This window comes from Bos mutus, chromosome 19 (assembly GCF_027580195.1).
Source record: "Bos mutus isolate GX-2022 chromosome 19, NWIPB_WYAK_1.1, whole genome shotgun sequence".
NCBI classification, from domain to species: Eukaryota; Metazoa; Chordata; class Mammalia; order Artiodactyla; family Bovidae; genus Bos; species Bos mutus.
The window spans coordinates 1,459,760-1,485,890 of record NC_091635.1 but is presented as its reverse complement, the minus strand read 5'-3'; the positions used below and the strand labels follow the sequence as shown (position 1 = coordinate 1,485,890).

General features: G+C 48.1%; 1 protein-coding gene across 1 annotated transcript in view; it reads right to left on the bottom strand.

Annotated features, from left to right (window-relative positions):
• Positions 1 to 7,236: 7,236 nt before the first annotated feature.
• The window catches only part of GNA13 (G protein subunit alpha 13), a 32,919-nt gene continuing 14,024 nt past the window's right edge, over positions 7,237 to 26,131 (bottom strand). The window contains exons 3-4 of the mRNA XM_070388952.1: positions 14,110 to 14,160; positions 7,237 to 12,738 (exon numbers count right to left, since the gene is read on the bottom strand). Of these exons, the coding sequence (XP_070245053.1) occupies positions 12,166 to 12,738; positions 14,110 to 14,160 (624 nt within the window). The 3' untranslated portion in view covers positions 7,237 to 12,165. The remainder of the gene's footprint in view (positions 12,739 to 14,109; positions 14,161 to 26,131) is intronic.

Sequence of the window (26,131 nt, the reverse complement as noted above, 5' to 3'; positions counted from 1 at the left end):
TGGATGTGTTCACACTTCTTTGGGGTAAATACCTAGGGAGGGAATTGCTGGGTGATATGATAACTCTGTCTTCCCAGGTGGCTCACTGGTAAAGAATCCACCCGCCAATGCAGGATATGCAAGAAATATATGAGTTCAATCCCTCGGTAGGGAAGATCCCTACAAGAGGATATGGCAACACACTTCAGTTTTCTTGCCTGGGAAATCCCATGGAAGAGGACCCTGGCGGGCCACAGTCCATAGGGTCGCAGAGTTGGACACGACTGAGCAACTATGATGACTCTGTGTTTAACATTTTGAGGCCCTGACTGTATTCTAAAGGCAAACAATCTCACCAGCAGTGAATGAAGGTTCTGATTCCCCTCCATCTCACCAACACTTGTTAAGGTCCTTTTTTAAAAATTCTAGCCATCCTAGTAAGTGTGAAGTGCTTCTCATTTGTGGTTTTGATTTGCATTTCCCTGGCGGTTAAGTGATTTTGAGCATCTTTTCATGTGCTTATTGAGAGCTCAAATTCTTATTTGGGCATTGCTACAAAGATCTTGGTTACTGTGCCAAAGACAAGTATCAGGTCGCCAGTGAATAAAAACCTAAGTTTGGTAACTAAGCACCCTTCTGAGCTCTCCTCTCAGTTTAGAGCTGGTTTCTGTAAACAACCATGAGGACCTCCTTGGACACAAACCTGTGCTGCTGGACACATGAAGCCCACCACCACAAGCCCCAGATCAATAGAAGAGCGATGAAACTATGCTAGACACATGAAGCCCACCACCACAAGCCCCCAAATCAATAGAAGAGCGATGAAACGATGCTGAGATTTAATTTTACGACGTTGGGATAAAATGTATATGCACAGGTATAAATACATGTACACCTATGGCTGATTCCTGTTGACATTGGCAGAAAACAACAAAATTCAGTAAAGCAATTACCCTGCAATTATAAGTAAATTTAAAAAGTCATTATTTTTCATTGTTAAATGGGTGAAAAATTATTTACTATCAGATCTAGAGGTAGCGTACGGAAAGCGAGAATGTTTCTCACAATACCAGCGATACCATGGAATGCAGGGTCAGTTCTAAAGAGTTCTGCTCAACGGTACCACAAAGAATCTGAGGTTGAGCGCTCAGGAAACCTGAAAGACCATAGAAATGGTGGATTTATGAGAACATAGGATGGTTTCAGAAGCAAATGCCCGGACTCAGAAGTCATCTGATTTGCAGAAAGTTGAACACAAAGCAGGCATGTGAACACAAATTTAATCATCGTTGTTGCTATTTTTTAAATAATTGTATTACTTACTTAAGTTGTTTCGTCTGCTCTGGGCCTCACTGCTGCACACGGGCTCTCGGAGCTGCTCTCTGGGTGTGTGCACAGGCCTCTCACGGCGGCGGCCTCTCCGTGTGCAGCGCAGGCCCCAGGCGGCCGGGCTTCAGGAGCCGCGGCATGTGGGCTCGACAGCTGTGGTTCCTGGGCTCCAGAGTGCCGGGTCAGTCACTGTGGTGCACGGGCTTAGCTGCTCCGAGACATATGGGATCTTCCCGGACCAGAGAGAGAGCCCGAGTTCCCCGCATTCGCAGGAGGGTTCCTAACCACTGGCCACTAGGGAAGTCCTATAGTTGCTACTGTAAGAACAGTTCGCCCCACTAGCTTTGGCAAGAAGTCAAAGTAGAAAGATACAGGCAGGCACAGAGTGAAATATACGGCTATTTAATTATCACTGGGACTTAAGCTAATGACATGTTATGAATCATATACACAGAAAATGGACTAGACAGAAATACTAAATTTATTTTTAGTGGTTGTGTAGAGTAGTAAAATTGGGGTGATGTTTTTTAAACCAAAAGTTTTTGGTCTTCTATGGAGAATATAATATTCACTGGAAGGACTGATGTTGAAGCTCCAGTACTTTGGCCACCTGATGTGAAAAGCCAAATTACTGGAAAAGACCCTGATCCTGGGAAAGTTTGAGGGCAGGAGGAGAAGGGGGCGACAGAGGATGAGATGGTTGGATGGCATCACTGACTCGATGGACAAGAGTTTGAGCAAGCTCCAGGAGATAATGAAGGACCAGAGAGCCTACAGGACTGCAGTCCATGGGACTGCAAAGAGCCGGACACGACTTAGTGACTGAACAACAATAAACAAAGTTTTACAAAGAGGTGTTAAACAGAAGATTCTCAGGAGCTCCTGGATTCTTATCACAGGCTTCCCTGGTGGCTCAGTGGTAAACAATCTGCCTGCAATGCTGGAGACCTGGGTTCAATCCCTGGGTCGGGAAGATCCCCTGGAGGAGGAAATGGCAATCCACTCCAGTATTCTCGCCTGGGAAATCCCATGGACAGAGGAGCCTGGTGGGCTACAGTCCGTGGGGTTACAAAGAGATATGACTGAAAGGACTTAGCATGCATGCAAAACTATTAAAAATATTCTTTTCCACTATGGTTTAACATAGGATATTGAATATACTTTCCTATGCTATACACTAGGACCTTGTAGACTATCCATTGTGTTGATAAATACAGAAGCTTACATCTGCTAACCCTAATATCCCGTTCCAGCACTTCCCCAGGCCCCCCAGCCCCTCCCCCTTGGCCACCACAAGTCTGGTCTCTATGTCTGTGAGTCTGTTCATTTCCTAGGTGGGGTCATCTGTGTAATATTCTAGATTCCACATATAAGTGGTATCGTGATACTTGTCTTTGACTTAGTTCACTTATTATGATAATCTCTAGCTCCACCCATGTTGCTGCAAATGGCATCATTTTGTTCTCTTTTATGGCGGAGTAATACTCCACTGTGTCTACGTGCCAGACTTCTTATCCTTTCCTCTGTCGATGCATCTTTTGGTTGTTTCCGTGTCCTGGCGATGGTAAGTAGTGCTGTTATGAATATTGGGATACATGTATCTTTTTGAATCATAGTTTTCTCCAGATATAGGCCCAGGAACAGGCTGGCTGAATCATTTTCAGTTTTATGAGGAACCCCCATACTGCCTTCCACAGTGGCTGCACGAACTTCAGTTCCTGCTAGAGGACTTGTTATTGCAGGTTGAACTGAGATAATGACCAGAAAATGAATGAATCTGACTTTCATATATCTGAAAGCTCCAGTGAGTTTTTGAGGACATCAGAACCTAACTTTCAACACCTCAGAAAGACAACACACTGGAACATCTATGGCTTATTACAAGGACATTCTCCACGAGGAAAGAGGGCAGGAAAAAACACCAGCACGCTGGTGGCAGGGGCGGGGTGGGGTAAATTTTCCAAAAATCTGTTGGGTTACCCTTAGAGTCTTCAGAGACATGTAGTTATGATTTTCCCCATAAAATCCTTTTTTTTTTTTTTCAGGAAAACTTGAAGACCTTATCATAGGAATTTTGTATTATAGACTATAATCCTGTATTACACTATGAACTATTTTTGTTGCAGGTTGTAATATTCTGGAAGGCTTTCAAGAATCTGAAAGTAGTAAAGAACATGGGAGCCCTGGAGCTCCAGCTCCTTGTTTCCCCAATAATCAGTCTAACCAGGCCACTCTGAGTTGGTGGCTGTGTACCCGCAGGCCGCTTGTCCCCAAGGGCGGGCTGAGCTCTCTTTACCCCTCAGGCTGGCTCCCCTCAGTCTCCGTCCCAACGGGACAGCAAGTCTTCTAAGGGGACCCCGTGTTGTGCCTCTTGGGGAGTCAGACACGTCAGACGGGCGCACAGCCAAAGCATGCATGTACTAACGTTGGGTTTTCTCAGTGTGGACATCAGCGGCTCCACAGGAACTGCCCTGAGAGACAGCTGCAGCCTGGGGTGGAAGCCATCCTGCCGTCTCCCTCTCTCGCAGCCTCAAGGGTGGGTGAGATTTGTTGTTGTTCAGTCGCTAAGTCATGTCCAACTCTTTGTGACACCATGGACTGCAGCACGCCAGGCTCCTCTGTCTTTCACTGACTGTGTCCCAGAGGTTGCTCAAATTCTTGTCCATTGAGTCGGTGATGCCGTCCAACCACCTCATCCTCTGTTGTCCCCCTTTTCTTCCTGCCCTCAATCTTCCCCAGCATCAGGGGCTTTTCTAGTGAGTCAGTTCTTTGCATCAGGTGGCCAAAGTATTGGAGCTTCAGCTTCAGCAGCAGTCCTTCCAATGAATATTCAGGGTGGATTTCCTTTAGGATGGACTGGTTGGCTCTCCTTGCAGCCCAAGGGACTCTCAAGAGTCTTCTCCAGCATCACAGTTCCAGAGCATAAATTCGACCTAGGGGTGGAACCCACGTCTCCTGCAAGGCCTGGCGAATTCTTAACCGCTGAGCCACTAGGGAAGCCCTTAGCAGGATTTTGCCCGTGGCAGAGAGAACCAGAGGAGAGGTGTTGCGGTAAAGGATGCGTGGTTCAGCTGGAATGAAGGAAGCAGGAGGGGCAGGCTGGCTTGAGGGGGAGGTTGATGCCTTGAATGTTGGGCGGAGGTTTGAACAAAGTTTTGTTTCCCTTGCTTTAGAAAGGGCTGTGCCTGGGGCTTCCCTGGTGGCTCAGAGGTAGAGAACTTGCCTGCCCAAGCAGGAGACACGGGCTTGATCTCTGATCTGGGAAGATCTCGTCCGTCATGGAGGCACTAAGCCAGTGCACCACCACAGGCTTATCTTTGAGCCTGCACTCCAGAGCCAGAGAGTGGTCCTCACTCACCGCAACTAGAGAGAAGCCTGCGCAGCAGCAAAGACCCAGCACAGCCAAGAATAAAATGTGGATAAATGAAGAAAGGGGCGCTGTCTAGGGCACCTGTGTCACACTGAGGGTTATTAGTGCCGTAAAGCCGGGCAGCCACCCTGGGTTTGGAATGTCCCCTTTTTCAAAAATACATACATTTGCCTGTGCCAGGTCTTAGTTGTGGTGTGCAGGGTCTTCATGGTGGCACGTGGGCTCTAGTTACCCGAGCAGACGGAACCCGCGCCCCCCGCGTTGGCAGTGTGGCATCGTCCCCGCTGGAGCACCCGAGAAGACCCTCACCCTGACACTGATTCATGGCATTGTCCCCCAGAACTACAACCCGCTACAGAAACGCAGGGATGGCCTGGACACCACGCGCTTTCCTGTCTGCGGAGCCTGGTGGCTGCGATGGTCTTTCTCAAGATCAAGTCTCAGTGGACTCATTCTGGCGTCAAATGAAACCGGCAAGTGAATTCTCGCAAAGCTGACAAGAACTGGGATTTTCCACGGAGAACAGAAAAGAGAGCACGCACACTGCTCTTCTCCCGAGGTCGACAGTGTTGGCATCTTAGGAGTTTGCTCTCTCCCTTCTCCCACGTTTGACGGGAGGGAAGTCCAGCCCAAATCTAAAGTGGCCGTGAAGTCAGCTGACAAAAGAACGATCGACTCTTAGAGAGGCTTCTCTGCTTGTCTTCATGTAACTTCATGGGGAGAAGACCAAGCAACACAGCTCATGGTCGCTCATCCTGGCGGGAACTCCCTCCTGCCTCCTTGGGGCCTCTGCCCCGCGGTGCCCTCGGACGGAGCCCCGCGGGAGCCTCTGGTCGTCCTGGTGGGCGTGAAGACAAGGACGCTCGGGAGGTCGTGGCAGTGTTTGTGTCCCTCCTTGCTCCAGCTGCAGTTCTGTCTGCCAGGGGCCCCACTTGCTCCCGAGGGAAAGTTACATAGTATGGCTTTTAAAACAGTGCCCGAGTCTTTTTGTTTTTTGCAGGGCTTGCCAAATTTCCTGTCACCCAAACAAACTTCTGGTTTAACCTATGAACTGCGAGTTTCCTGCATTCTCAAGGGACAGAAGTCTCTTTTCTCTTTCAAAAACCCATTCTGGGCAATGGAGCAGGCCAGTTTGCCAGGGCAACGTGACTGCCAATCAGCTATGTCAACGGTGCCCAGCACTTTCCTGGACAACAGGTTTTTAGCCGTCCGTTGACAAATGAACATTCTCTTGTTCCAACAACAGAATAAGAAGGTTGTGGGATTTTTTTTTTTTTAAAAGACCTCTTGGTTTGCTGTGGGCAATTCAAATGCACAAGTGAGTTTAGTTTCGATTTTAAAAGATCTTAAGTCTCACAAAGAAAGCCTGTTTGCTGTCTACAGATTGGTAGGTATTTGTAGATTTGGAAGTACCTCCAGATTTTTCTCAACTTTTCTTGCGGTTAACAGGGAAATCTCACAGTAAATGTTGAGTTCTTGGGCACAATTTTTATTTTGCCAGAAACACCTGGAACCAACCAGCCCTGGATTACAGCCATCACCATGAACGCTTGTTCACACCTGATTTGGAATCCCTATGGTAGGAAAAGCCCCTTCACTCTGCTCCGGGGAAGAAAAATCCCGCAGCGGCAGTTAAGGAAAGGTGTACACAGATGGAGAGTCATCGAACGACTTCTAATTGAGCTGAAGTTGCAAAGGGAAAGGACGACTGACGTCACTGAACGAGTGCTACTTCACGTGAGGTCCCGGACACAGAGCCCCGTCCAGTCACGAGGAGGACACCAGGCTGCTCCCGACAGGGACTGCCAACCAAACAGCGGCCAGCACCCCTCCTCAAACCGCCGAGGCCACCAGATGAGGGGGTCTGCAAGGCTGTGACGGCCCAGAGGAACCCAGACAGACAGGGCACGTCATCCTAAGATGGTGTCCTGGCTGGAAGGACTTGGAATAGAAAGGGGCAGCAGGAAAAACCAAGATGGGAACGAAGAACAGGTTAGTTAAGAATAAAGTGTCGACACTGGTTCATTAATTTTAACACATGCACTAGGATGGGACATGAGCGTAATGTGAGAGATGGACAGTTCAAGGGCAGTTCAAGATGCTACCTGGGGAAACTATCTCCCAGTGTGGAGTTTTAGGAAACTGCTATTTTTGCAATTTTTCGGTAAATCATAAAGTTCCTTGAAGCAATAAAAGGAGTGGTATCATGTTAGTTTGCTCTTAAAACGCCATTTCAGCTACAGAAGACACAACCGTGTTAGACTGGCAGGTGGACAAAGCGTGAACCCAGACACGGGCGCTCGACCTCAGTGATTTCAGGAGCAGCAGAGAGAAAAGGTGGCGTTTCCTGCTTCTGGCTGCTGCATCAAAACGGGTGTTTGGGAACTTCCTTGAAGTCCACATCCCTTCTTCAGTGAGGAAACGTTTAACTTAAGTCAAAGTATCGTCAGAGATCTGCCGAAAGAGAGATTTCTGAGGTTCCAGCCACTGGGACTTTAAGTCTCTGCTTTGCTCTTGACATTAATCAAAGAGTTAGTTTAAATAACATCATAGTATGGGACAGTTTATAAATGTTTATTAAACGTCAGTAATTTTTACAAAGCAAATATTAATAGCAAGAGGCAAAAAATTTTGCAAAATATGTACAAAAGTAAAAAGCCTTGATGACCAGCAATTCATTTTATCAAATCAAGTCATTCTTTCCACTTTCAGACGTCCTGTAGGAATAATTTATTGCCAATCCTAAAGCACTGACAGAAAAAATGTACAACAATTACCAGATAATGTGCTCGGTTCTCAGAGTTATAAAAAGATAGATGTTAAAAAATCTGAAGCCGCAAATACTTTGATACAGAGCTAATACAAATCATGTTGTTAGGTACAATATCTACCAGGTTGTTACAAAATAAGACTTTTTGATAAGGCTTCTGTGGTAAATGAGCTCCACCACGCTGGAGTAGCAGAGAAAGCCATTTCAACATTTTGCAATTCTACTTTCAACTTAGAGGTAAAGAAAGAGTAAACGGTATAGTCCACTGCATCGTTACAGGTCCTTTCCAGGAACCAACCCCTAAACAGGCATGACTGAGGAGGAACACACCACTTAACTGTGGCAAGAAGCACTACAAACAGGATTTCCAGAGACAAGCCCAGACCAGAGGCTGAGCAAGGCGCATCCTTCTATCAGGAGATTCATGGCCTGACAGCGCACTGCCTCCTGGGGCCCTGCTTCCATCCATCTGGAAACGTTCATCACTATCAAAGGTGATGCCATTTTGGAAAGGTCACAAAATCTCTGACCAACCCAGAAATCATTGCCCTACCACCACCATTTTTTGTTGCATGTAAGCCCTGCCATTGGAAACCAGATGCTTAGACCTAGACGCTGCGAGGATGAGTTCTTTATATGCTAACTATACATTCAAGTACAGACCTAAGAATGCCAGTGGTGTACTGCAAGCCATGTTAACAATCACTATCTGCTAAGGCTAGTAGCAAGTTGATGGCATCTGAAAAATCCACGAAGTTCAACTTGTTTACAAGTGTCCAGGTTTAGACTTGACTTTACTCTCTACTGGGCTTCCCTGGTAGCTCAGACAGTAAAGCATTTACCTACAATGTGGGGAGGCCCGGGTTCGATCCCTGGGTCGGGAAGATCTCCTGGAGAAGGAAATGGCACCCCACTCCAGTCCTCTTGCCTGGAAAATCCCATGGACTGAGGAGCCTGGTGGGCTACAGTCCATGGGGTCGCAAAGAGTCGGACACGACTGAGCGACTTCATTTCACTTCACTTTTTACTCTCTATAATGAAGCCCTAACCTCGTACCATAAAATAATGGGAATGTTTACTGTTTATCTGGAACGTGGAGACACACTCACACACTCCCTCCCTTCCTCGTGTTTACTACACTGAAAAGCCAATCTGGATCCTATCACGAGAACGAAGGAAGGCAAAAAGCAGCACTTTTCGTCGAGCAGCACAGACCTATGGACACATCACCTGTGAGTAATGTAACTCTGCATGTTGAAATGATGTGAAAGATAGTCAGATTTTCAACTGGACAAAAAAAAAAAAGACATATGCAGAATCTGTGCTCTTGATCCCTCAATTAAAACTTTCTTTCATTAAAAGAAATGAAAAGGTAACAGAGTGGCTTTCTCTAGGTTTATTAGGGAGATTATTACAAATGTGTGACTGAGATTTACAGGCATGATTTCATGGGTTCAAACAGGAAATGGAGAGTTAACACTGATACGCAGCCTTCTCAATACACACAGAAGTAACACTTCTACAGACTGCAATGGAGAAAATCTTGTTTCAGATGGCTTGGTTTGGGGCTTTGCCGCAATGTCTCATTATATAATGAAAGCACCAATTTGAGGGTTTCTCACACAGTGATTTGAATTTCAGAACATTGCAGAACATGACTTGGTAACTTTATTCTTCATATAAATAAGGCATAACCGGATGTATGTACTAATGCTGAAAATAACATCCTAGCAAAAGCATAAATACAAGTATTTGGGCAGATGCTGGAAGTTAAGATGTACTCATTTCTGCTTACAAACAATTATGGAACCCATGATTTCTGTATATGTAAATCAACACTTCTAATCACTCCTGGGGTTGGGGGAATCCGACTTCTTCCTGCTTTATACCAACCACTGAACAAGGACTCCCCTCGGCAACCTCACCAAAGCCTAACCAGGACCTTCGCCGCGTGACAGACACGCGGTGCGGCTTCCGTGACGCCTTCTTTGGTTGCTCTTGTGCCCCAGCTATCAAGTGCCCATTCTAGACAACACAACTAAAGATTCCAGTTTAATACAGCACTTGGCAGCAAGCAATGATGTGGGTTGTTAAAAATAATATTTAAGTGGTAGAGGCATGCCTTTAAATTATTTGGATCTTCAGAAAAATATCTGACAACGCTTCCCTATTTAAGAAAAAAAAAAGGCAAAAATTTGAGGTGTTCTTTGCTTTATAAGGCAACTCTGTATACTGTAAGGTTCTTCAAGGTCAATGAAGACACTTGTGTGACATTTCTTAAGAATTAAACAAGAAGACATTCAGACCCAAGAACAGAATGTAATGGAGAATTAGGCACATTTTACTCCAAATTGTAACCATGAAGACTTAGAAAATTAAATACACTGAAGAATTTTAAATTCAAATTACATTTTTAGAGACTGGGGTAGGGGAACAGGCACGGGGAAAACTACGAGCACCCTTGCAGTTCTGTCCCTAATTTCCACCTCCCCTTCACACAGTGGCATTTTAAAAGGATCTGGTTTTCATGATATAGGTATAGGACTCTTTCACATGGTTTAAATATACAGTATATAAAACACGTGAACTAAAGCCTTCAGATTGAACCGGCAAGTCTGTATGAGTAATTTACTACCTCAAAATATACTCGAGGTTTTACTTTATAAGAAAGTTGACTCTGAGACTTCACACACATCAGGAAAGGAATCTCAAATGCTCAGAATAGTATCCCATCTCTTTGGTGCTTTAACATTTGACTGTGGTGGTCAAAATGGGGACTTCTGCTTTGTCGGGCAGTGTGTGTGGCTCATATCAGAGATCTGAACAAGGACCTGATTGAGACCATCCCTCCTCACTGCACACACCGGGAACTGACTTTAGCCCTCACTGGAGTGAGTGAACCACCACTCCTGCTAAACCGATGCACAGACCTCCACCAACGTCTCTGTGTAGCGTGCACGCGCTATGCCCTGAAATGGTTCACTCTGCGGGTTAAACAACACACTTGTGTTTGGTGAGAAGCACTGGACACAGAACTCTCAGACATGCGCGAGCCCTCCTCCACGGACGCCTGTCACAGGGCGGGGCTCACGTCAGCAGCAGAGGATCACCAGGACACGGACACACGGGCAGCTGTGGGGGGAACGATGGAGGAGCTTCAAGTGCAAGCAAAGTCAGGTGCCTGTCAAACCCTGGTCAGGACCTGGCAGAGTCCTATCCTAAGCCGACCACGACACAGACCCAGAGCCTGACCGGGGCAGGCTGGGGGATCCAGAATTCCGACCAGTTGTTCAAGGACTGCTTGCCTATAAAATACCTGAGAACAGTCAGCTGTACAGTGAAGGGGCAGGTATCACAGTCAATCACAATTTTCAGGAAAGGGAGGAAAACCATCAGACTCTCTAAACTGTCACCTTGTACACTGTTCCTCTACCCGACTGCCACACCACACGTAACCTACAGGGCGGGCCTCTCAATGCCGAAAACCAGCCATTCTGTTAATGGCAAAGCTCCTTGGGGGGTGCGCCTTAATTTGGGGCGTGGTGGGGGAGGTCACGTGTAACCATCTTTCAGCAGGAACTGGAACACGACTCCTCATCCTTGGGAGAGTCCTTGGAAACGCACCTCGGGAGAGCTGGGATCCCACGGACAACAGTGCTGCCAACGCGTACAGCCTCTTGAGACACACCGAGAAGGAGCGAGAACCCCAAACAATGGCTTTCCGGATAGCCTGACAGGAAAACGTTGCCCTTGGCCAGCTCTGAAAAACCCAAAAACCCCCATAAATGCTGCCATCTGGAGCCGACAGGAACAGGCAGGAGCGTGAAAGAACCACGTCCATGATGGTGCGACAGGGATTCCCACTGTGGGCCCTACTGCGTCTGAGACGGGGTCTCAAAGTCTTGAGAGTAAAACAAAACATCCTTGGGAAGGGCTGTGTTTATTGAGAAAGTTCTGTTACGAGGTTGCACATTCTAGCTGCTACTATGGCCAGGGTTTCCTGCATGGCACCTGGATGACATATCTAAGTATGGGAAAGGCAGCCTGCACTCCACTCTTTTGGCTTCTGATCAAAACCCTGGGAACGGCCCGCGCCTGTGCACACGGAACCACACGGGAGCGTCCACCAGCGCCAGATGAGACACCGTACGTGAACTAAGACACCTGCCGAGCACTGCCTTCAGGAGCCACAGAAACTCAGAGCAGCTGCTGGGGACACGAGCAATCAGAAGAATGTGAAGGCCAAAGCCGGGGAATTCTACGGACGGCCACCCCTCAGAGCAAACTTCCCCCGACGGCCCTCCTTCCCCAACAGTCCACCGAGGCTGGCCACAGGCGCGGCTACCGCGTGCAGCGACCGAGGTGCCCCGCGCGGTCCAGGGCCTGCGCGCACTCCACCCCGCCCTGCGGCGCTCAGGGCACCTGCCACGCTTGGCACCACAGGAGCACTGTTTGAGAAGTGGAAGGGTCAAAGCCAGAAGGACAGCGCATCTGAGGCCTGGCGGGAGGAGGGCCCATCCAGGGAGGCCGGAGCTGAGCCCGTGGGCGTCGGTCATGGGCGGCCCTCCGCCAGGGGCTGGAGTCGCAGGAGGAGGACTGAGATTTCCAAGGAGTTAAACCCAGAATCAAGACTGTTCTAATTCCTGCTGTAAACTTCTATTTTAAAAATAAAACAAACAGAACACAGGAAGGCGGGAGGCGGCAGGCCCTGTGGGCGTCACTGGAGCATCAGCTGCTTGAGGTTGTCGTGCAGGATGGTGTCCTTGACGTCGCGGAACACCAGGCGGATGTTCTCCGTGTTGATGGCGGTGGTGAAGTGGTGGTATAGGGGCTTCTGCTGCTGGTCCCGGCGCTTGCTGCGGAAGCACTCCACCAGGAATTTCTGGACGTCTCTTAAGCAGTGGGGGTCCCCTTCAAACTCTAAGAAATAGTCTTTGATGCTCACAATTTGCACTTTCTCCTCAAGCAAATCTGTCTTGTTCAAGAACAGAATTATGGAGACATTGCTGAAAACCCGGTTATTGACGATGGTTTCAAAAATGTTCAGCGACTCGGTCAGGCGGTTGGTCAGGCGGTCCTCCATGAGCACCTGGTCGAACTCGCTGGAGGAGACGAGGAACAGTATGGACGTCACGCTGTCGAAGCACTCGAACCAGCGCTTCCGCTCAGACCGCTGGCCGCCCACGTCGACCATCTTGAAAGGCACGTTCTTGATTTCAAAGTCGTACTCGTGGATGCCCTTGGTGGGCCTTCTGGCGAGCAGGATGTCTTGCTGGGACGGAATGTACTCCTGGAAAAGAGGAAATACTTCAGTGATTCAGGAATAATGAGAAAGTAGAGTGTGCCATTAACTGGTCTGCACGTGAATCTGAGCAAACTCCGGGAGACGGTGGGGGGCAGGGGAGCCTGGCGGGCTGCAGGGCATTTGCTGAGTGTCGAAGAGGCGCCGGGCCCTGTTGCTAAGCAGCAAGAACTCAGCTCTTCAGAGCCAAGTCACATGGTCCCTGCCTTCAGGGAAAGAGGGGGAAAGACCAGCCAACCTCACAGGAATCAACAACTGTAACACAAGCAGTGGAGTCTTAAAACAGGAGGGACCATGAGTGGTGTGCTCAAGGAAGCCTACACGGAAAGGCGAGCTCAGAAGAACAGGTCAGTTGGAAAACATGAAATAACTCTTAAAAACTGCGTCTATCCACCAAAGCTGCTCTCCACTTGGCTGGTACTTAACTTTTCTTTAAGGCTGACTACAATCTAACCTGATGGAAGGGTGACAGTGAGGTAGGTCTTCACACACAGTCTCACTGATGTGGATGGAGTGGACAAAACAGACAAACACAGGGGCCTACACAGAGACGGCCCCGAGGACACCTGCGTCTGGGGAGACACATCCTGAGTGCAGGGGGACAAGTGCCACCAAGCAACAGACAAGGGGAAATGCAAAGCGCGTCCAGCAAGAGCACAAGGAGGTCCTTCTCCACAAGGCCTGGCACAGGGGCTGCTTCCTGCTCACAGCAGGGCTCATTCTGCTCTCCTTCTGTTTTATGTTCAGGGTTAAACAGGGAGAGTCAGGACTGGCGCAGCGCCAGGGCAGCGGCCCTCAGGGGCCTTCCCAGCAGCCTGATGCCTCCTCCAGGGAGGCCTCTGCCTGAGCCCCGTGTGGAGAGCGGCCAGCGCCAGCCTCTGCTGCTTGGGGTCACAGGGGATGCACCGCCGGACAGTCCAGCCGGCAGCTCCCGTGGTGAGGGTGACTCTGCCCGCGTCACAGCCTCCAGAATCCAGCCTCCTATCCTCCAACCCTGCAAACGGGGGTCCTGAACTGGAAAACACTGTTTGTCGGAAAGTTCTGAACTCAGCGAGCGCTCTGTTCAGCCTCCGCTTACAGAAAAGCAGAGACCGCGCGAGGACATGCTCATGTGCTGTCTTCTTTCAAGCATGAACTTCTTTCTGCAAAGAGCTGTACTTTCATGAAACAGTGGGCAGGGCATTCCTCGTGGAAATGGCAGCGGTCAGGAGAGGAGAGAGAGGGAAAAATGAAGCGGGAACAATCCGAATACAGCCATGAGGAAAAAGGAAATGGCTCAGTACATAATTTCTCCACATTTCTTCACCCTGGTTACTGCTTTCTAACGACAATAAACGTAAACACTGCCTGAAAACTTACTGGTTCTCCGAGTTTATCCAAGTTATCCAGGAAATACTTTACAGATTCACCCTGAAAACAAGAAGAAGATAAATCGTTATTAGCGCTGAGGCATGGAAGACTTTGCTGCACAGTTTATGTTAGACTGTCTGGTTGTGCACTTAACCCAAACATGCTCTGCTTAGTCACCGCCTTCAGACGGAGCAGCCGACCCCGCTAAAAACGTGTAAAACATCCGCCTCCGCCGAGAGCCTGGGAGCCTCTCAGTCTCTGCACGAGCGTCCCCCTCGACCACCCCCTCAAAGAGGGTTCCATGCAGGCATTTCCACACAGCTGCAAGTCCACAGGGAAGACCTGATGAAAAGGTGCAGACTGCTTTCGAGATAAACATACAACCACAGTCCCGGTGGGATGGCTTCTGTCTGTATCCTCCTATCTCAAGTTGGTCGTCTTCTGAGACAGGAGCAAAGCATGGATGAGGCAGGGACCGCTGAGGGGACAGGCGAGCCCAAACAGACGCCCCCGAGCCCCAATGCCTACACTCTCGGGGCCCACACTGCGCCTAGATTTCAGGCAGTTTCGGAGACCTCAAGCGTATGGGAACACCTTCCTCAAGGAAATCCTTGAACAGCAGACAGACAGGTGAGCGGGGAGCACCCACGCAGAGAAGGCTGTGGGCTCACCCCACTGGATCTCTGCACCCCAGCACTCATCTGCTGGAAGCTGCTCCCCAGGTCTGGCTCCAGAAGGCAGTGCCTCCCTGATGCAGAAGAGTCACCGTAAGGTCTTCTCTGTAGGGAGTTTCTACAATCAGGTGACTTCTGGGGTCACACTCTGAGTCATGAGGCCTTAAAGCTGCAGATCCCAAAATTTTAGTCTCTGGATTCCCTTTATACACTTAAGATTCTTCAGGACCAAAAAAATAAAAAAATAAATAAATAAAAAAGATTCTTCGGGACCCCAAAGAGACTTTGTTTAAGTGGATTACAGCTATAATACCATGTTAGAAAGTAAAAGGAGGCAGCTTAACAAATATTTTACTCATTAATTCATTTAAAAATACCAATAATAAACTCATTCACGCGAACCTAGTAAAGACAGTGAGACACTCAACTGCTTCTACACCCGCCCTGTCACCAAAGAGGACTTCAGCTGGAGCCAGTTAAGCAGGTCCGGCCTCCTACAGAATGCCCACTGGAAACGGAGTATCTTAATAGCCTCTGCAATTGTAGATATTTTTGTTTCTACACCAGGATTTGACAAATGACAGCTTACTAAAAGTCTACTTCGTACTCTGAATGGGTCTTTTACTCCCCAACAATTTTGTAGCATCAAGCCCTGGAATATAGTGGGCAATCAAGTGTACAAGACATAATATGGAGAAAATCATATTCATTGTCATCATGACCATCTCATAAGAAGCCTTATGGCTCGGGAAGTCGACAAGCTCACAGTGGCAAGCAGACGCAAGCTTTCCTAAATTCTGATTTTTAGCTGAAAGCTCAAGTTTTATCAATGGCAACAAATTTATTTTCCTCAAATTGGTGGGCTAATAATTTCATTCATTTTCTTAAAAAAAAAAAAAAGCCCATCAAATGCCCAAGTGTGAGTAAGCTGGTTGTCTGTTTCAAGGAAAAATGGTGTTCCATGAAAAATACAGTGAATTCGAACACAACACTGCCAGTCACCAAGGCACTTCCCAGAGACTGGTCTGTGCAGGAGCCTGCTGCGTCCAGAGCTCTTCCCATGGAGATCCAAAACAGTCTTTACTGCTCGATCAAGCACAGTCTTAGGGGAGCCTGGTGTGTGCTTTCCTTGGGGCTTCCCTGGAGGCTCAGACAGGAAAGCATCTGCCTGCAATGCGGGAGACCTGGGTTCGATCCCTGGGTCGGGAGGATCCCCTGGAGAAGGAAATGGCACCTCACTCCAGTGTTCTTGCCTGGAGAATTCTGTGGACAGAGGAGCCTGGCAGGCTATAGTCCAGGGGGTCGCAGAGAGAGTCGGACACGACTGAGCGACTTCACTGGTTCACCGGTGCGTGTTTCCAGCTGAGGACGCTGAGTAGCGTGTCTGGGGCTCACCTTGCACGGAGGCTCCAGCATCGGCAGCCATGCCGCTCTGGGCTGTTGGCGAGCGTCCGCCCGGCGATGGGAGAGGACGTCCCAGGGACACCACAAAGAGTGCAGAACATGAAGCCTCCTTTTAAAGGCTTTCTGGGATCCCTGTGGCCCAGGGACCACACCTGGAGAACTGCAATGCGGGAGACCCAGGTTCAATCCTGAGTCGGGAAGATCCCTTGGAGCAGAAAATGGCTACCCACTCCGGTATTCTTGTCTGGAGAATCCCATGACAGAGGAGCCTGGTGGGCTACAGTCAAAGAAAGTCGGGCATGACTAACACTTAACTGCTAAACTGAGGTAGACGATTACAAAGCGAAGGACCACAAGCTCCCCGTGAGCTTGGCCCAGCACTCCCCCGGCATCAGAGCCGACCTAGCTGCCGCGAGGGACTCTGCAGCCTCGACTTCTCCTACTGGGCGAAACTACTGAAGTGTTTTGCTGCAAAACAAGACGGAGATTACACAGCACACAGTGTCTATCTGTAACCCAGAAAACTCTAATGCCATTCATAAACGTGGACTCGGGGCTTCATGGTAAGAATAGCTCTGCAGTACACAGGTTTTGGTTTTCGTTATTTAAAATATGGACAAGGTAATTTGGCAGTTCTGAGTGACTATATTCTCTTCTCAAAACAGGAAAATCATCCCCATTTGGTCTCCTCTTGGTATTATTATACAAATACAAAGAAATATTTTAAATTTCACTGAAGCTTCCTGATTTAACTGCATTCCCTAAGGGGGGGGGGTGGTTTCAGAATGTGCCTTTGTTTATTAGGAATTCATAACCTCACCAAAATCACATGATGATACTATACAAACACGCATGTGCTCCGTTAACAAGTTTCAACTTCTACTGCAGAAAGTTTCATCAGTATCATCTACAAAGTCCTTTGTGCGCTTGACACTGTACAAAATCTAAGTAAAAATGTTTTAATTCTTTTTCACACATTTCAGTGTGTGGATTATTGCTAATATTTTAAGTCGTAAATAAGGTGCCCTTTGCCTTCTCCCCTAACATTTGGCCAGTATCTATTCAAGGACAAGAAATGCTTTAAAATATTATTCCTATGAAAAACATGTTTTGGTTTAAAATAACTCAGTCAAAAAAAGTGATGTTAACCTATCTTTTATATCACAGGTGATATGACTGACCCTCCATTAGTTAGAAGACTGAAAGTAGGAACGATAATCTTAATAACCTCAGTGATCTTTCACTGCACGTGGTGTGGTGATAATGGAGGCCGCTGACTGCTAAGGGGTGAAGCTTTCCCCGAAACCTGCCCTGAGACAATACAGGTTAAACACACATATGCGGTGTGAACACACGTGCTGTAGAAGGGTGAACACTCTTCTGAATTTGGTAACTCGGGAAATTCCTTACAGGAGCTTTAAAGACCTCCACTGGGGGAACGACAGAGAGAAATCTGTATTTTCACAACGTCAAAAAAAAAAAAAAGATAAAAGATAAAAAAGGACCTCGATGGTGGTCCAATGGCTGAGACTCCGAGCTCCCTCTGCAGGGACTCCGGTTCGATCCCTGGTCAGGGAACTAGATCCCTCATGCTGCAACCGAAGTTCAAATGCTACAACTAAGATCCGGAACAGCTAAATAAACAAATATTTCTTAAAATATATATAAAATGTGTGTTGCTTGCAACTCAACCACGAAGGACACATAAATGAACAGCGGCACCCCTGTTCTCAGGAACGTGTCTGAGCTGAGGGCCCCGAGTGCAAGTGCAACCCCGACGCCTCGCTCAGCACGGCCGGCGGGCCCTCGACTCCCCCAGGGTCGGGGATGAACTGTGGCGAGCCGGGGCCAGCCTCCCGCAGGCCTTTGCCCTAACCACTTCAGAGGTGAATCGCAAGTTCTCTCCTGTCTAACGTTAACTCTGATTCGAGGCCTCTCCTCAACGCTGAGCCATCTGGCAAGCCCCTGAACTTCTCTGAGCCTCAATCTAACGGTAAACGAGGAAGGCCCCTGGTTCGACGGATAATCACCAGAGGGGGGCCCAGCAACAACTTCAGTTTGTGCAGCTGATCGACAGTGATGGTCTCCTTTCCTTTACTAGCCCCGAGGCGGGCGCTTCTGCTGTGGCTCACCATTCACGCCGTGCTGCTCAGTCCCCCAGCTAACACAGAAGTAACTTCAGGTCCTGGGCAAGCAACACCATGGGCTCAGGACTCACTCTTTTTGGTCATGACTCAAGGCGCCATTATAACTCTCCTCAGTATGTGTTATATTACTGAAGAGAATTCTTAATAAACTTCCAGAGGAAAGCCATTTCACACTTACAACTTTTTAAATTTAAGATGTTTGAGGTCACCCCGTAACTCTTTTCTCTTAAGTCCGGAGGTAAGTTCCCAGGCTGCCGTGGCCGGCCTGCCCACTTCTCGCCCTGCGCGCGTCCGGGCTCGGCCCCCACGGGGCAGGGCGGCCGGGCCGCAGCCTCCTCACACGGCGGCTCCGGGCTGACGAAGCCGGGCCTGACGACGTCCCCCAAGAGGCAGATGGACTGACAGGTGAGACCAGCTGGCTCCGCATGCCTCTGACCTGGATTCTAGTTCTATCAACCACACTTCGTGCCAGCTTTACAGAGCCAAGCCTGCGTGAGGAGCGGTCTCAGCTTCGCCCCGGACAGCGGGCACGTGTCAGAAAGACCGCCTTCGCGGGCAGAGACCAAGTGGGCGAGGGCCCAGCGCGCACCACGGGCGGACTGCGCTGAGCACCGCGGTGCCAGACCGAGCTCTCGGAACAGAAGGCCACAGCACGCAAGAGCGAGGCGGGAGGGTGAGCGTTTTATGCGCAACAGCTCCTCACAGGACTTCTTCACAAGAGGCAGAAATGGAAAGGGGGCTGCAGCTGAGGGCTGACGAGCCTCCGGTAGCTGGGGCTTGCGAGCCAATTGAGGACTGCCCGCACCGCTCAGCGGTCGTTTCCTCAAGGGGGCAGCGCCAAGCGCGAACCGACTGACGACGGGGCCTGAGCGAGCCGTCTGCGCTGAGGAGCTGCAGGCGAGGGCGCAGCGCGGCATGACAGCCAGTGGCAAAGGGTGTGGCGCAGAAAAGGCCACTGCAGATTGTGCAAACGGTCACACCACAGATTCTTGGGATTCCCCTGGAGAAAGGAATGGAACTCCAGTGTTGTCTGGAGAATCCCAAGGACAGAGGAGCCCAGAGGGCTGCAGTCCATGGGGTCACAACAGTCAGAGACGACTGAGCGACTAAACCCCCCCCCCGACTCTTCACCAGCACGGACTCTGCAGGAAACACCTGATGTCTACACTGTCTTACAAAACCAGCGCTGTTAACGAAAGATTTAATCCGCTCTCACGAATGGGACTGTCACCATGCCCACGAGCTAGGTCAGCAAGAAAAGCTGAGTGTGCTGACCTGCCTGCCCTATTACACCAGTCCCATGTCTCAGCAGACGTAAATTTTCACTGAGATTTTTGAACTAATGGATGAAACCAAATTTTTCTGCAACAAGAACCCACCTTCAACCACTAAAGCAGAACACTGAACGGCTTTTCAAAATCAACTTTGGGGAAGACTTGACTACACTTTCCAGTAAGTTCAATCCAAACCTAAAGGCAAAATACATTATGTAGGGGCTTCCCAGGGGGCTCAGGGGTAAAGAATCCACCCACCAATGCAGGAGATGCGGGTTCAGTCCCTGGGTGGGGAAGATCCCTTGGAGAAGAAAATGGCAACCCACTCCAGTACTCTTGCCTGGAAAATCCCATGGACAGAGGAGCCTGGCAGGCTACAGTCCATGGGGTCGTAACGAGTCAGACATGACTGAGCATGCACATGCACGCAAAAATCACTGACAATCAGCATTCCTGGAATTACAAGCAATGTCCAACCACTTAAAACACGTTCTCTGCTGTCAAGTTAAAACAGTGGGCCTCCATTTCATGCAAACATGCAGCAGGTATTTCTAAAATAAAACACAGTTCTAGCAACATCTTTCAGACCAAAATGCAAGTGTTTAAAAAAAAAAATTGCATCCATACTTCAAAATCCACTCAGCTATGGTGACGGCAAAGCTGCAATGTAAAGGCCCAGAGGCAAACACGGAGAGGACCCAACAGAACTCTCCCAGGTCTCTCCTGTTAGGACCACCGTCCGTGAGAGGCAGACTCTCCCCAGGGTGGGATGCGCCGCCTCGCTCCAGATCAGCATGAACGGTGCACATCCGCCCCTGATTCTGGTGACAGCGGAGGCCTCCCGTGAGCAACTCGCTGTCCCCTTCCAGAAGAATCTAACGCTCATCAGTAAACCTGCACTAAGAAACACAGTGTGCAACTTACTATTATGATTTATTCAATAAAAAGGCTGTGGAAGTTTGAATTCTCTCGTTAACACAAATACCTACAAAATGCCCTTGATTTTGTCCTTTGGCATGTGAAGGCTAAAATATCATACCATTGAGCCTGTGACAGGAATTTTTGAAGAGGGTGCTCCTTAAAAACAGAGATTCCCTAGGCCTAGCACAGTTCCACCAAATCAAAATTTTAACAAGTCCCACAAGAAGTGATTCTGAAGAGCCAATCCCAGCATCAGTTCAGGTCTGGACATACTGAATCTTTTACTCAAAATTGGATTTCATATTATCTTTAAAAAAATTATTTTTATTTATTTATTTGGCTATGCTGGATCTTAAACGCAGCCTCTGGGATCTAATTCCCCGACCAGGGATCAAACACAGGCCCCTGCACTGGGAGCGCAGTTTTAACTACTGGACCACCAGGAAGTCCCTCATATTAATTTTATCTTTTGATATTGATTATACCAAACCACGGAGAAGGCAATGGCAACCCACTCCAGTACTCTTGCCTGGAAAATCCCATGGACGGAGGAGCCTGGTGGGCTGCAGTCCATGCGGTTGCTAGGAGTCAGACACGACTGAGCGACTTCACTTTCACTTTTCACTTTCATGCATTGGAGAAGGAAATGGCAACCCACTCCAGTGTTCTTGCCTGGAGAATCCCAGGGACGGGGGAGCCTGGTGGGCTGCCGTCTATGGGGTCGCACAGAGTCGGACACGACTGAAGTGACTTAGCAGCAGCAGCAGACCAAACCAGCTAGGGTTTTTAAAAAGCTTTGTAAAAACACGAAGAATATTAAGAATCTGTATCAGAAACTTATTTAGCTTTATCTTATGACCAAAGTAGATTTCAAGCAACATTTACTTGAGTTGAACTAGGTTTCACAAGAAAAGCATCGGGCCTTCCTTTGACGTATCTGAACTGTGACCTGAAGAGCAGAATTAAGCCTGCGAGTAGAGTTTTCTCTTTTTGAAGACTGGCGTGGTGACTCAGAGGCGCTTTACTTCCTGTGTTACTGCAGCTCCGGCCGCTTTCCTCTCCGTACCCCCAGAGCCCGTTTTCAAATGTCCCACATAGCCCACAGCTGTAACCGAGTAAGCAGCTAAAAAAGCACAGATGAGAACAACTATCAGAACTGCTATGTATATGTATAGGGCAGCAGGGCCCTAAGGAACCGAAAACCTCAATTTGTTATAAAACTAATTTGCTTCTGCAACAGACACCTGAACTTTGCATGACAGGTAAATAAACCAATGCAAACTGTTTAAGAGCAATCTATCTTTTTACCAGGTGAACAGGTAAAAACTACACTTTAGAAAGAAAAGAGCTGATAAAATTCAATCAAATGTGAACTGTAAGTACTGCAGCGGATTTTAGCTTGTTACTAAAATGCTTAATCTTGTAAAATGCCTAGAACTTAACTGCAGGCTGATTAGGTATCTCTCATAAATGGCAGAAAATTCACTGTGAATAAAAGTCAATTAGAAAAACATACTGCTACTGCTGCTGCTAAGTCGCTTCAGTCGTGTCCGACTCTGTGTTACCCCAGAGACGGAAGCCCACCAGGCTCCCCCGTCCTTGGGATTCTCCAGGCAAGAGTACTGGAGTGGGTTGCCATTTCCTTCTCCAATGAATGAAAGTGAAAAGTGAAAGGGAAGTTGCTCAGTCGTGTCCAACTCTTAGCGACCCCGTGGACTACAGCCTACCAGGCTCCTCCGTCCATGGGATTTTCCAGGCAAGAGGACTGGAGTGGGGTGCCACTGCCTTCTCCCTAAGTGCTTCTTAACCGAAGCACCCCATTTCTATGTGTGGAAGCCCTTCTAGTTACGAGACTGCTGTTGCTGTTTAGTCACCGAGTCGTGTGTGACTCTTTGCAACCCCATGGGCTGTAGACCGCCAGGCTCCTCTGTTCATGCAACTTCCCAGGGAAGAATACTGCAGTGGGTTGCCATTTCCTTCTTCAGGGGATCTTCCTGACCCAGGGATCAAACCTTTGTCTCCTGCTTTGGGAGGTGGATTGTTTACCACTGAGTCACCAGCAAAGCCTAATAATAGGTTAATAGTTTTTTAAGAATAAATATGGTAGTACAAGAAATACTAAAATTCAAAGAAAATCTGTATCATCAGGATAATTAAGCAGTGACAGCTTTCCTCTGAGATCTAAACAAACACGTGATTCTGAAAACAATGATATCACGCGAGCTGACATCCAGCTTTTCTTTACGCAGAGGAGCTGCCACTAGGCAAGCACCGTGACCAGCGCACACGTCCTGAAGAGCAGTGAACTACAAAACAGAGGTCTGTGTCCCAAACAGCCAAGTCCAGCGGCGCAGCGGCTCTCACAGCTCCATGCATGTTAAGCCCTTCCACCCACAAGTCTGGAGTATTTCAAAGACGAAACAGAATCAAGAGGTAAGAGAGAAAATGACAAACCTCTTGACTCCTTACACTGACCACAGCTGTGAGCTGGCCTGCCAGGTGGCGGTGCCTCGACTGTCATCGGACGGTTTTTTTTTGTACACCTATAATGTGCCTTTACTTTCCACCCGTCTTACAATCCTCAAACTAAGCCAGGTGGACACGTTTCCCGAATACTCATTTAGGTAGGCTTCACCATATCTTTGTTTAAAGAACATCTATTCAATAGGAAACTTATTAACTTGCCTTTAAAAGTGACCTAGAAGGTTGTTTTTTAAATCAGTAGTTCATATTTGTATACACTGGTAATTTCAGCCCTGCAAATATCCTGGTGAAGCCACATCTAAATAGACTTTAGAGGAGACTTTAAACCGTCTATGAAGAGACACTGTGTAATATAAGCCTCTCCATCTGGCATTTACTTATATGTCAGGTTTACAGCAAGAATCAATTGCCAAATATAAACAAGGAACAAAACGGAAATGTTTGAGGTTAAACCTGGTTAGTGAACCGAGACTTCTCATTCCACTCTAAGGATGCGGCTGCTAATAAGGACAGGAGGCAACACTTCTTGCTGGATGGGCCCCAGGTCTGTCTCCCCCGTAGTTTTTACTTCAAAGAAAGATGCGGTGATGAGGCTGGTGAACTCCCCGCGCCGGCGGGCGCGGTACGCTCCTATGCCCGGCTCCCGCCCCGCCGCAGCTCACTTCTTTCCTTCACCTGCCCTTCCAGATGCGCTCCTTCTGCCTGGTCTCCACAAAGGACCCATTTTACTGCTCCTTATCTTCAAGATGACTGACTCTTTTTTTTTTTTTTAATGACTTTATTCATTTTTTTCTGGAGAAAACATCGCCGGGCACTGCAGTGACGCACAGCACGAGTTTAGTAAGGGCGGGCGGCTGCCTCACCTTCACCGCCAAAGCATCCTTCAGATTGCCACCACTCACGCCTGGCGCATGGTTCACAGGGAGAAAGACCGTGTTTATTCACATTCAAAGAAACATAAGGACGCTTCCCTTGCTCAGTGGATAGGTCTAAATTAAGTGGAGTCCAGCTGAATGCGCTTGCAAATATCTCATTAGCATCTTCTATGTGCACCACTCAAAACTCAAAAGAGCCAAAATTAGTCACATTAAAAAGCACCCAAACATTTTTTGAAAGCATTTTTTTCAAATTAAATACCTCTCCAGACTAAGTTAGGTTATAACAGCCTAAGCAGAATTTTGGAAAGAATACCTCTAAACAGCTTTAAGACTTCTCTTGCATATAAGCTAGAAAAACAAAGCAGTGCACAATACTAGTAACAAGACTTTGGGGAAGAAGCTGCACTTTATTTTATAAACACTTTCTTGCCGCTGCTCACAAATACAATCTTTTAATATCAGGTTTTCTAATTAGACTTATCACCCAAATGACTTAAAGCTAATGATCTTAGTTTTCTAACAGTATTGCTGTAGTCCCACCAAATTCCAATTTACATATAACACAAAATGTAAATGCAGTTTAATAATTCTACTATAGATGTTACCAAAAAATGAAGGACTTTATTAAAATGCTTCATCCTGGAGAGACAGAAAAAGAGAGTATGGCTGTATGTTTAATAAATACTTATAAATGCACATGTCTTACACTTAAATGGTGTTCAGTTTTGTTATCTTAAAGTATCAACTGGGGCTTACCTGGTGGCTCAGAGGGTAAAGTGTCTGCCTGCAATGCAGGAGACCTGGGTTCGATCCCTGGGTCGGGAAGATCCCCTGGAGAAGGGAATGGCACCCACTCCAATGTTCCTGCCTGGAGAATCCCATGGACGGAGGAGCCTGGTGGGTAATGCCCAAAGGACTGCAAAGAGTCACACACGACTGAGCAACTTCACTTCTAAAGTATCAATTATTTTCAAAAGCCTATAAAAGAATTATAGCCCCTTCTTTAAAATGCAGGCTTCAGAGTGGCAGACAGTATTTCATTATAAAACCTTCCTTCCTGAAAAATCAAACGCACATTTTCAGTGTGTGGCAGGAGGCAGTCCTGAGAGGTGGGCGAGCTCGGACGTCGTGTGCCACCCTCTCACCAGAGCAGCGTCATGACAGGACGACCCGTCACCACCACCACTCTTCACAAGACATTCCCATGTGGGTGCTGGAAGGAGCTGGCCCTGCACGTCAGAAATCCACATCCACTTTCTAGAGGAACACCGTACTGGGCCTCTGAGAAAATCACCTCCTTCCAGCAAACGCTAATGGTACAACATTAAATGAAGAGAATATGAAATTCTGTACAGAAACTATAGGAGAGTCTAACTCAACAGGCAACACTGTATCCAGAGACTGGAAGGAAACAGCAACGAACCAACACAGACAGAGACTCAGCGGCTGACCAGACGGTGCCTACGGTGGGCACAGACGTGCTTTAAAGTCTAAATTGGAAAAAAAAAAAGCTATTTTGGATTCTGGAGCCTATTACAAGTAATTCCCTCAGAAAATAAAATAAAAACAAAAACCAACCACCTTATTTTCAGATAATGACAAGACTAAGACACTTAAGAGTTCTGAACCCTGAAAAAGTCCTCAAAATTAAATACTTTTTGGAAAAGGACCAATCATATACAACCCCAATAGCATACAAAGGACTGTTGTGAGTTCAGAAGAAACGTCCTCGACTGCTGAGAAAAACAAAACAAAAAGAATATGCAGTTTTCCAACATAAGACATAACTTCCCAAATCAAGTTTCAATCCCCCGCCGTCTGAACGGAGGAGCCCACAGGCGGGCGTGCTGTGGCCCCGGGGCCTCTGCACCGGTGGGTGGCGCTGCCCCTTGCAATCCGCAGGCCCAACACACGCAACAGTCAACACTAACTAACCAAGTCTTTCTACGCCTATGAGCGCACGGCAGGTGAGAGAAAAACCCGGGTCACTCCACTCCCGGTTTGCTGTTCAATCCAGTGCCCCACACTCGGGGCAGCAGACAAGCCGGCCTGAGCAGTAGGGAGCCACCCCCAGCTCCAGTCAGGCAGGCCAGGTGCGGACGCAGGCAGCCGGCCTGCCTCACACCCTGTTGGGTGTGGCCACAGCTCCCAGCGCCCACAGTCACCGCTCGGTTAGCTGTGCTCTTAAGGGAGGCAGGGGGCACCGCAGTCAGGATCCCACCACGACCCCGCTCACCCAAACTAGCCGT